Here is a 12,994-nt window from a genome sequence, read left to right as displayed (position 1 = left end):
GAAACTGGATGAGCAGTTTTTAAGTCCACGTTCTACATTCTAGCATCACTGGAAAACATGCAGCAGAGCCAGGATTTGTCAGGTGCTGTGGTATCTTGTAGTAGATTAGTGCTGTGATTGGTTAACTGTCAACTCCTGTAGCCTTCTGGTGCTATTACCAAGCTTTACAATTAAAAAGGAGAGCCTGACCATAAAATCAAACTAGCCAAGTCATGGCTCTGAGCTCAAAAGACTTCCTTTTACAAACCTAGCCATCTGCTTATATGCTTCCTCAGCCACAGCGAAGATATGGGGATCCATATCTCCCATATTCTGCCCACTGTACGCATGGATGATGTCTTCCCCGTAGATAGGCAGCTGTTCATAAGGATTAATGGCCACAAGAACAATGCCTAAAAGGGAAATATAAGTCAGATTACGAATACAAGGTGACCTACAGGAGATTGAGAAATAACAATATTATACAATGTGTAGGTAACATTTGACTATGATGTACATCCAGACTGAAGATAAAGCAAATCTTATAAATTAGAATCTAGCCAGGTTGCAGTAGGTGAGGTAAAATGCATGATGGATGATATCTAGAGTTTTTAATAACCTGATGAAACTGAAAGATTTTTGTTTTCAAGACACAGCAAATGCAATAACAAATGGCCAGACTTATCAGAAAGGAGGTAATAGATGAATCTGATGGAGGGTTGTTTGTTTCCCTTTGATATGTTTTGAGTTGATTAACAGATGCTAAAGCAAAGAGGTTCTGCATGATCTTATCTCACAAAGGAAGCGTAAGACACATGGACCCAGCAATTAACCTCACTCTTCTGGGCAGCAAAATGTGGCTATTCCTGGAGCATCAGCAAGAGGCGAGAGCTCTGACTCTGTTAGAGCTGATACACTATGTTCCTGGCAAGCTCCATACAGCCAAAGAAAGCCCACAAACCTTGCAATAGCACATTATCTTCATGAGTGTGGGAAGTGCAAAAATGAAAAAAAAAACTCAGGGTTTATGTTTACAGAACTTAAAAACCATACAAATTGTTTCAATGTACTGGGAAGGAAGCAAAAAAAGAAAAAAAACCATCTGAACTAGCAACTGTATCCTGATTTTAATGCAAGGGGAAGGCCGCCATGATTTTAAATGTGTTGAATCGGACTTTGAATCTAAATTAATAAGGCAAACATTTATAGGCTCAAATTCAAAAATTATAAAGGGGTCATAAGAGCATAAGAATGGCCATACTGGGTCAGAAAAATGGCCCATCTAGCCCAGTATCCTGCTTCCAACAGTGGTCGATCAAGGTCACAACAGAACCCCAAATAGTATCAACATTCTATGCTACCAAGCCCAGGACAAGCAGTGGCCGCCCCCCATGTCTGTCTCAATAGGGCACCTCCATTTAGGTACCCGACGGTGTGCTTTTGGATCCTCTTCTAAAAGCAACCTAGGCACCTATGTTCCATTATAGAATAGCAGCTGACTTTCAAATGTTCACACTCAGGCCTGCTACAGAGGCGATATGATAGATGTCTATAAAATACCGAGTGGAGTGGAAAGGGTAGATGTGAATTGCTTGTTTACTCTTTACAAAAAAGCTAGGACTGGGGAGGGCATTCAATAAAGTTACTAAGTAGAAAATTTAAAACAAACTGGAGAAAATATTTCTTCAATCAACATGTAATTAAACTCTGGAATCTGTTGCTAGAGAATGTGGTGAAATCAAGTTAGCTTAGCAAGGTTTAAAAGATTTCGATAATTTCCTAAAAGAGAACTCCATGGGCTATTATTGAGATGGCTTGGGGGAAATCCACTACTTATTCTTAGGATAATCAGCATAAAATCTGTTTTACTACTTGGGATCTAACTAGGTACTTGGGACCTGGGTTGGCTTTTGTTTTCTTCCATCGGATTTTAAGGATCTGAATATTGAATTCCTGCAGTTTACCTGGGACTCTGGTTTACAAGCAGCCATAGACTACATAGGTTCCAGCCAAGTTTTGCTTTCTTGTCCCCCTTCATTTAGTGGCTGATTTCATCAAGGCCTCCATTTACAGGAGTGTCATGTTAGATAAAAAGTATGTAAACTTCAGCACTAATATAATAAAGTATCTTAGAATGAAGAAACTAAACAATGTCCAATTCAGCTGAGAGAAATTATCTCGCAGCATTACCAACCTTCATTCACACTTAAGATATATTATTTTTCATTTATTTTTCACTGTTCCTCAGCGGGCCACCATGCACTCAAGCATTCTCATAGGGCATGGCTTTACGCTCCCACTCCTCATTGGAACCAGCGTATATTTTTTTTTCTTATTATACTTCTTGCGCTTTAATTATAAATAAATTATAAATACTAAAAGTACTTAGCTTTTAGCAAGACGCTGTGCAGGGGAGTTTGTATAAATACACCGACATGTTTCGCCCGTGCAAATTGATGGGCTTTATCAAGGTTCCCACTCCCTCTCACAAACATTCAACCACCATAGCGTCCAAACGAGTGGGAACCTTGATAAAGCCCATCAATTTGCACGGGCGAAACATGTCGGTGTATTTATACAAACTCCCCTGCACAGCGTCTTGCTAAAAGCTAAGTACTTTTAGTATTTATAATTTATTTATAATTAAAGCGCAAGAAGTATAATAAGAAAAAAAAATATACGCTGGTTCCAATGAGGAGTGGGAGCGTAAAGCCATGCCCTATGAGAATGCTTGAGTGCATGGTGGCCCGCTGAGGAACAGTGAAAAATAAATGAAAAATAATATATCTTAAGTGTGAATGAAGGTTGGTAACGCTGCGAGATAATTTCTCTCAGCTGAATTGGACAATGTTAGATAAAAAGGCAGTAGCATAAGACCAAATCTTATATTCACTTGTCCTTTGTAAGGACATGATGGAATCATATTGCTGAGAGGTTTCTCTTGTTAAACTTAACTTTTTCTTTATGCTTACAAAGGACAGTCAGTCTGATCCAAAGAAATTATTTACTATTTCTAAGCCACCTTCTCTAGTCAATTCTTGCCTCTAATTCAAAATCTACATAAACTTTTTTTTGTCAGAAAGGTTTTTCACTTAAAGTGCTACTATTATCTCTTCCATTAAATGACACAGAGATAAATTTTTCCCGTTTCCATCTCTCCATCCCTGTCCCATTCTTGCAAGCTCTGTCCTCATCTGCACAAGCCTTGAACATTTTAAAATCATAAGTGCTCAAGGCTTGTGCTGTTAAGGCAGAGCTTGCAGGAATTGGACAGGGACAGAGCTCACGGGATGGGATGGAGATATTGAGATCCTGCAGGGACGGGGACAAATTTGTCCCCATGTTATTCTGATTGCACCTTTTTGAGATTTATCAGAACCCCTAGATAGTAAATGACAGCAGATAAAGACCTGAATGGTCCATCCAATCTGCTCAAACATACCAGAGCTCTGCCCGGTATTGTGAATCTACTGGAGTCTCCGTCGAAGCTCACTGCAGCTCATCTAAACCATCCCAGCCCATCCTCAACTTGAATGTCCATATACGAGACACAGACCGTTTAAATATGCCCAGTACTGGCCTTAGTTCCTCAACATATACCATTATTTTCTGATTAGAGATCCTGTGTGTTCATCCCACACTTTTTAAAAAATTCTGTCACCGTTTTCCTCTCCACCACCTCCCTCAGGAGCGCTTTCCAGGCATCAACTACCCTCTCCGTAAAGAAGAATTTCCTAACATTACTCTTGAGTCTACCACCCCTCAACCTCAGATTATGCCCTCTTGTTTTACCATTTTCCTTTCTCTGGAAAAGATTTTGTTCTTCCCCTATGAGGTCACTGCTCCACTCAGCCTTCCCTTTTTCCTTAAATAAGGCTTCATCTAAAGCCAATAGAGCCCTCTCACTAGCAGATACTTCCCCATGTACCACCTGGCCTGCTTCCTTATTCATTAGCACCTTGCCTCTAATGTTTTTCCATTCATATGGCATACCCGTTATTTGTCCTTCCTCAAGGAAGCATCTTTTAACTCTCAAAACACAGAAAACTACCAGCCTATCTTAAATCTTTCCTTTGCATCTAAAATTCTTGAAAAGGCAGTGCACCATCATCTTAGTACTTTCTTAGAGTGTGCTAGCACTCTCCATCAAAGTTAGACTGGCTTCCGTTTAGGCTACTGCACACAGTCACTTCTTTGTATCTTAAATGGGATTCAATGTCATCTAAACTCTGGGCAGTTTGTAATGAATATCTCACTAGATTTAAGCTTGACATTCAATTTAATTGATCCTGCATTCTTATTGCAGAATCGTAGAATTAAGAGGTTCAGTTTATCAATCGTTTGTCTCTTCTTGCAGATCATAACTTTTCCATATTAGATGGAACTGAATCCTCAGCAAATCTTACACCTGTAGATGGGATACATCAAGGATCAGTCCTTGCTCCCATCACCTCTTGCCCCTGACATTCAAAGCTTAGGCTTCAATGCTTAACTAGACACAATCACTGACTAGATTCAGACTAATAGGTTGGAAGCTCAACCTACTGAAGTCAAAAATCATGTGGGTATCAAGGTCCTGTCCAACTCCTTCGCAAGCCCCATCTATTCAAGAGCGTCAAACTGCACTTCAAGGTCACCTTACCATCCAAGTTTATTCAAATTCTTTGATTTACTCGCATACTCCAAATCCAATGCGATTTACATAAGTCAAGCATTAGGTTAAAATAAAAACACACAAACATAACAATTAGTACTAATTATAATAACACATTTAGGGAAATTGGGACCGGCAACAGTTGGCTTAAATACAATTCTAAAAAAAAAAAAAAATTCCCTATCAACCTTCAATATTAAGTTTCTGCAGTTGCTAGATTCTCTCTCTTTACGTTATGCCAGATCTACTCAGTAAGATATTTTTTTGAGCAAGGAGGACTTGAAATACTTAAGTTTTGACAGTTTTGCTGAACTGCCTAGATCAGCATTTCACAAGTTGGACCTGGAGTTCTCCCTTGCTAGTCAGGTTTTCAGAATATTCACAACGAAGATACATGAACTTGATTTACATACACTGCCTCCGTTATATGCAAATCTCTTCCATTGTCCTATACTACTATAACTCTTTATACTCTGGTATAAAGCAAGCTTCCTTTAGACGCCTTTAGTCAAAAATCTGGCAACTGTATTTTAAATTAATTGGCACTGGAAGATATGTCCACATGACTCCTATTCTGAAACAATTACATTGGTTTCCTATTTCCTTCCAAATTTGTTTTTAAGATCCTACTTTTGGCTCACAAAGCCTTCTTTTCTGGTCTTCTAATTTATTGAATCTACTCATTCTGTATCGGACCAATTGCCCCTTGTCTTCTCACTATGTAAATCAACTGAGTTCCTTTCTGTTATGTCTCTGTTTGGATACCACCTGTTAATCAGTTTTATGTTGCACTGCCCCTAGTGCTTGGAACACAATCCTGTCCTCTCTTTTGTATATCATTTTGGTTGTGTTACAGAAAGGTGGTTTTATCAGTGGTTCCCAAATCTGTCCTGGAGCCACACAGATTTGCATGATATCCATAATGAATATTTATGAGAGAGATCTGCATGAAGTTGAAGCAGTTCATACAAATCTCTCTCATGAATATTCATTGTGGATATCCTGGAAATCTGACCGGCTGGGGCAGTGGTATATTAAGGGTAGGTGGCACACACACACCCCTGAGCCCCCCCCACCTCTAAATATTCGCCACCGCAAGTGGCTTCTGCAGCATGCTCCTTGTGCCAACATTGTATTTACCTCCGAAGTCACTTCCTGGCCCCATGACCTGGAAGTGATTCAGAGGGGTAGCAGGCTGGTGCAAGCAACAGGCAGGAGAAGTTGCTCACACTAGTAAGAGGGGGAGGGATGGTGCAAACATGGTGTGGCGTGGCATGGCATGGCGGAGAGGTGCTGGCCCGCACTCTCCGCACCCCCTTTACTATGCCACTGGGCTGAGAAGGCTCCAAGACAGACTGCAGTATTATCAGATAAGAACGTAAGAATAGCCTTACTAGGTCAGACCAAGCCCAGTAGCCTGTTCTCATGGTGGCCAATCCAGGTCACTAGTACCTGGCCAAAACCCAAGGAGTAGCAATATTCCATGCTACCGATACAGGACAAGCAGTGGCTTCCCCATGTCTTTCTCAATAACAGACTATGGACTTTTCCTCCAGGAACTTGTTCAAACCTTTCTTAAAACCAGCTATGCTATCTGCTCTTACCACAACCTCTAGTAATGCATTCCAGAGTTAACTGTTCTCTGAGTGTAACTCATCGTGTCCCCTAGTCTTTGTAATTTTTGACAGATACATTACCTTTACTCTTACCTTAGACCAGTACAGTACTTCTCAAACCAGTCCTTAGGATACACCCAATCCGGTTTTCAGCATATCCATGATGAATATGCATGAGAAAGATTTGCATACCAAGTATATATTCATTATGAATATCCTGAAAAAATGAATGGCTGGTTGTGCACAGAGGGCTGGAGTGAGAAGCAACGCCTTAGACTCAAAACTATGGTACATAAAAGGTAAAATACCCATTTTATATAAAACCTCAATGTGAATTTTGGATAACTTCATCTCTTGATGCTTAATTCAAAGAGGGTTGACCAACTAATGTAATGTAATGTAATGTAATTTATTTCTTATATACCGCTACATCCGTTAGGTTCAAAGCGGTTACAGAAAATATACATTAAAAATTATGAGCAAGAAAGGCACTTTTGAAATTCCCTCACTGTCCCGAAAGCTCACAATCTAACTAAGGTGCCTAGAGATTAGTAAAGAAGTGAAGAGTTCAGAAAAAGGAAAAAATAATGTCAACCATATCCTCTGTCATGTCATGCTTGTTACTCTTCAAAAGTAATCAATTATAGTTTATTAATCTTGTTATACCACTCATTCATTTTACTGGTCCGAATGGTTTACAAAATACAATCAAATAATAAAAAATAAAATAAAATAAAAAGAACTCTATTGTTAAATAGAATAGACCTAACCCACATAAACAGCAAGCATACAAGATAACATTCACTCTTAAATAAAACAACAATATCATATTAAGATTTCACAGGACTACTGACTGAAAATACACATCGATAATTTCAGATTGGATCAAATCTTGTCTGAATGCTTCTTTTAAAAAAACGTTTTTAGCATAATTTTAAAAGATTTAAATTTTGCCTCTAATCTTAACCTATTGTCTTATTTTATATTAGTATTTATATACCACTTACAGCCTAAGTGGTTTACATTCAGGTACTCAAGCATCTTTCCCTTTCTGTCCCGGTGGGCTCATAGTCTATCTAATGTACCTGAGGCAATGAGGGATTAAGTGATTTACCCAGGGCCACAAGGAGCAGCACGGGATTTGAACCCACAACCTCAGGGTGCTGATGCTGTAGTTCTAGCCTCTGTGCCACACACTCCCAACTCTTGAATAGATCTTAAAGTTTTTGATGATGAATAAGGAATTAGAAAAGAATGCAAATAATCAGGCTGCAAGGAGTAGAAGACTCGATGCACAAGAATTAAAGCTTTAACTCGAATTCTATAATAAACAGATAAACTTTTATTACAGTGTTCTGTATAGTTTGTAATTTTTGATGTTCCCAGGTATACAATGTTGCAATTACTAGGATAGTGAATAGGTAGTTAATTACTTTATTGATTACTGCAAGAAAGTAATAAGCTATAGTAACTAATTACTAGTAACTCAATATCTGTGGTTGAAGATGCTCTGCCTTAGGCTTCAGCTGGAGACTATCATGTTAAAGGATAGATATTTCAAGGAAGCAACAACTCCTGAAGGAAGCCATCTTGCACCCTCCTATTTCAGTGCAAGGCATCTTACTTTCAGAAGTAAAAGAATGGATCTCTACAAGTAAAAGGCCTGGGTAAATACTTACCACAATATGTATAAATAAGTTTTGAGTCAATAAAACGGACTTTGAGATTGTGCAGGACAGCAGGCTCATGGAGGTAACTGAGCGCAGTGAGGTCATTTTCACCTACAAGAATGTCCGGATTACGCAGAGGGGGCAGTTCCTTTGTCTTGGGATCTAGACGATAGTCAAAATCCTTAAAGACAAGAGACAAATATTCAAAACAATGGGTTTTACTTTATCTTCATAAGGAAATTAATTTTAAATCAGCTCGAGATCATTGTTAGTGGCGCTATATTTCAACAAGCACTTAGCAGACTTCTCTGATGCTCTTCTCTTGCGGCTGGTTCAAGTTTTAATTCTAAATGAACCAAATCACAAAGGACCATATTCAATAAATGTGTTATTCTACTGAAGGGTGCTCTGGGTTGAGTACTCTTTATAGAATACCATGTACCACCGATTCTTGTGCCCACATTTAGGCACCAGGACTTACACCTGCTGAAACCAGGTAGAATTCCCAATACCCAATTTGGGCACACATCCACGGTAGTCTATAACACTGTGCGCAAATTTTCAGAATGCCCCTGACCTTCCCCTGGCCATACCCTCTCTTTTGGGTTGCACACCATGGGATTTGAGCGTGAAATTTTATAGACTAGTGCATAGCACGATGCATGCGCAAATACAAATTGGCGCCAACTAACATTAATAATTGTTATTGTCCAATTACTGATGTTAATGGCTCAGTACCCAATTCAGTTACATGCCCATCTCAAGATCATGTCCAAATATGAGCACTCTTTATAAAATCTGTTACATCCTCATTCTAATCACTTTCCACTGCAACTGTTCCCGATGCCTCCAAATGCCATAATTACACCGCTCCTCAAAAAAAACCCAAACAAAAAAAACCTTCACGGGGGGAGGGGGATGGGAAGGGGGACTAAGGGGGGCAGGGCCTGGGGTGGGCTGAGGCAGAGGCAAGACTGGTGGAAGGCAGGGCTGGGGGCAGGGTGAAGGTAGAGTCTTGTGTCCTCTTTTTTGACTTCATAAATATGGTAACCCTATCCAGAGTACTTCCTCTGACCAGTCTTGCCCTTGCAGAAACAGGAACTTGAGTGAGAGGGGGTAGGATGTATCAAAGAGAACACTCTAGAGCAATGGTTCACAAACCTGTCCTGGAGGACCCCCAGGCCAGTTGGGTTTTCAAGATAGCCCTAATGAATATGCATGACAGAGATTTGCATAAAATGGAGATGCCAGGAATGCAGATCTGCTCCATGCATATTCATTAGGGCTATCTTGAAAACCCGACTGGCCTGGGGGTCCTCCAGGACAGGTTTGGGAACCATTGCTCTAGAGCATACTTCAGTCAGCCTAGGTGTACTGCACCAGTGCCAGTGCTGTATGAAACAGTGACCCATCAAAAGCGCACCGGACATTGGTGCGACGACAATCCCACGGTGACATTTGCATTCAGGACTAATGCGCGCAACCACTTCTGCCAGTCTCAGGCCTTCAGGTTTGCGCTCTGAGGGGAGGTGTCACTTAGCAGTCCTGGCGCTCCTGTTGGGGGGGACATGAAAACTCCCATTCTCCTTTCTTCAGGAGTTTTCAGTGCAGTGGAGGCGGGTTCCCCCCCAAAATGGGAGCTCCAGGACTTCTAAGTGTACTAGGGGGGTTCCCCCCAACACCCCCCCCCCCCCGAGCGCTAACCTGAAGGCCTGAAACTGGCAGAAGCGGCGGCGTGCATTAGTCCTGCGCGCTTTAGTTGTGGTACCGTATGAAACGGATCTGAAGATACATGGTGGTAGGGGAGGCAAAAAAAAACCCAACACGCTTGGGTAGTATAGCTGAGTAAGCATGTTGGGTCTGTGGGGGGGGAGAGAAAGGTAGCATGCAGGATCTGTTTGGTGGGGAATAGGTGAGATAGGGAGAAGAACATGTAGGCCAGGGAGGGGTGTGAGTGGGGAAGGGAGACGTATTTGTGTGTGTCAGGGAGAAAGATATGTTGGCTGGGGATAAAATTTGGCCATGTGTCTGTGTAGCCTTGACTTATATGCAAGTCATACCAATTTTGGCTATTTTTAGTCCCCAAACTGCCCTCAACTTATACATGGGAATGATTTATAGATGAGTACAGTAAAGCCTTGGTTGGCAAGTAACTTGGTTTGCAAGTGTTTTGCAAGACTAGCAAAACATTTGATTAAATTTTAACTTGATATACAAGCAATGTCTTGCAATACAGTATACACACATCACAACTGAGCCGATGGTTCTTCTCTCGCTGACACTGCAGGAGCGTAGTCACTGTTCTAAACGAACGAGGTCTTGCAATACAAATACATATAATATTTTCTATTAAAGTTTTTGGGTTGCGGAATGAATCGTCCGAGTTGCCATTATTTTCTATGGGGAAATTTGCTTTTGATATACGAGTGCTTTGGATTACAAGCAGGCTTCTGGAACGAATTATGCTTGCAAACCAAGGTTTGACTGTATATGCAATAGGTTTGTTTTTTTGTTGTTTTGTATCACTGTATTGTTTCATGAATTAATAGCAGTCCTCCTTGGGCACTTTTGTAGGAAAGCAAGCAACAAATAAATGAAATGACCTTTACTATTCAATATTTTCAAGCACCTATGCACAAAACTGACTTAACACTGGTTGTAACGTCCATTAACACCATACAGCAGCTGCCAAGACCGAGCAAGCTCTTGTCTCCATCCTCCTTCAGCATCAGTAGAAAGGTGGTCCAATCTCAATTTACTGCTTCAGCATGGAGATTTCTCTCTAGATCTGACCCAACTGAGGTATGTTGCCGACTTATATAATTTGCAAAAGTTAATCACTCAGGCCTGGATTCTCTATAGAGCACCAATCGCATGTCAATCACGTGATGGCACCGTATATAGAATGAAGCCTCCGGGAAAGATAGGCACCAGAAATGTAGGCTTTTCTGGGTCTACATTACTGGTGCCTAGCTTTGCCGTGAATCACGCCTACTGAGCAGAGCTCTTAAGAGGTGGAACATGGTCTTACCGAGCCTTCTTCGGGGCGCAGCTGAAGGGCCGAATCCCCCGGTTTAAAATCCTTGAGAATTTCTGCTGATTTCCAAACATCTTCTGGGTCCGGGATCCATACTCTGGCATACTGCAAGACAAAATCAGAGATGTAAGGATCTGCTGTACCAACTGAAGAAAGACACAATACACAGGGCAAGACAGAGCAATTCTATGAACTAGGCACTCACATTTAGGTGCATAAAGGAAAGTAGAACCCTATTTTCCTTTATTAGAATAGGCATCTAAATATATGCACACTGTTAGAATTACCCCGAGGGTAACTGTATTACAGGTTGCCTCAATTTAGAGGGCAAGAAGGCACCTATCTGTAGCTTATATTATAAAAGCATATAAGTGTCTGTCTTTATGAAATATCTGCTCAAACGCCGCAGGAATTGTGTATATTTTACAGGTGCGCAGAGGAGCACACTTACACGCCTAACTTAAAAAACATTCGCTTATAGAACATCACAATATAAATCCAAAATAAGCTTTTCCCTTCTTTAGACCACAATTTGGAGGGAGTTAAGCAAGAGAAATAAAGAGAAGTCAAATTTTAAGTTATATTATTTAAGGAAAGGCATAACACAGAGGACGTAATAGGACAGAGTACGGTACTGGAGTTCAAGAAAGGATTGGACAATTTCCTGCTGGAAAAAGGGATAGAGGGGTATAGATAGGGAGCTACTGCGCAGGGACCTGTTGGGCCGCCGCGTGAGCGGACTGCTGGGCATGATGGACCTCGGGTCTGACCCAGTGGAGGCATTGCTTATGTTCTTATGTTTTTCTTTTCTTTTCATCGGTTATACTAGGGTGATTTTTTTTAAATCCAAAAAGGCCTTCAATTGCTCTGGGAGAAAGAAAACTTATTTGACTTCTGCATATTTAATAATACATTTATAAGAGTATGCCAATAAGAAGGAAGCCCCCAATGCCCTTGTCTCTTGTTGAATAGAGAGAAACTGCTTTCTTCTTTCTTGGGTAGTTTTCGTAACATCTAAGTAAGCCCAAATTCTTTTACCATGAAATAATTCTAAAGACCGTCTCAGCACCCTGAGGTTTTGGGTTCAAACCCTGCGCTGCTACTTGTGACCCTGGGAAATTCACTTAATCCTCCACTACCCCAAGTACATTAAATAGATTGTGAACCCCCCCAAGAACTGAGAGGGAAAATTCTCAAAGTACCCATTTGTAAACTGCTTTGAGTATGGTTGTAAAACTACAAAAAGGCAGTATACAAGTCCCAATCCCTTTCCCTGATGTCATAAGGCCTCATTCTATCAATGCCTAAGAGCCAACCTCATCAGTGATACTTAAGGAGATCATATGTCCCGTTATTGGACCGACCGTCCCGTTGTCCCGACCCACTGCTTCGGGACGCCGAAATGTCCCGTTTTCAGGGACAGCGTCCCAAAGCTGTGCACAGGGACAAGGGGACGGTCCCTCCAGCGCCGATATAGTTACTGAGTTGACATTGCATATTTTAAAGTCATCTGCCTTGACATCTTTGGAAACCTCCCAAACATAAATGATAATTAACATTTTCTCTGCGTATAGTATGCTTTGTGGGGTTTTTTTTAATTTTATGATTACTATTATGAATTAATAAGATATTATGTGTACATGAAAAATGAATGGAAGAAATTGGGGTGGAGCTAAGGCAGGGCTAGGGCGAGGTTGGGGGCGGGACTGAATATTAATAGCTGCTAACGCAGCTGGAAAAGTGGGCCGAAAAGTGGCAGATGAGCTTCAACGTGGGGAAATGCAAGGTCATGCACGTGGGGAAAAAGAACCCGATGTTCACATACAAAATGGGGGGAACACCACTAGGGGTTAGTAACCTGGAGAGAGACCTGGGAGTGATGGTAGACGCAACACTGAAGGCATCGGCGCAATGCGCCACAGCCTCTAGGAAAGCAAATAGAATGCTGGGTATCATTAAGAAGGGTATTACGACCAGGACGAAGGAAGTCATCATGCCGCTGTATCGTGCAATGGTACGGCCGCATCTGGAGTACTGT

At 41.1% G+C, this 12,994-nt stretch overlaps 1 protein-coding gene across 1 annotated transcript in view; it reads right to left on the bottom strand.

The window, feature by feature from the left end:
- The window catches only part of MYO5A (myosin VA), a 247,546-nt gene that overhangs the window by 164,879 nt on the left and 69,673 nt on the right, over window positions 1-12,994 (bottom strand). The window contains 3 exon segments of the mRNA XM_033920300.1: window positions 248-392; window positions 7,929-8,100; window positions 10,951-11,061. Of these exon segments, the coding sequence (XP_033776191.1) occupies window positions 248-392; window positions 7,929-8,100; window positions 10,951-11,061 (428 nt within the window).

The sequence above is a fragment of the Geotrypetes seraphini genome, chromosome 14, assembly GCF_902459505.1.
Source record: "Geotrypetes seraphini chromosome 14, aGeoSer1.1, whole genome shotgun sequence".
NCBI lineage: Eukaryota > Metazoa > Chordata > Amphibia > Gymnophiona > Dermophiidae > Geotrypetes > Geotrypetes seraphini.
The sequence above is the reverse complement of the archived record's forward strand: the minus strand, read 5'-3'. Positions and strand labels throughout refer to the sequence as shown.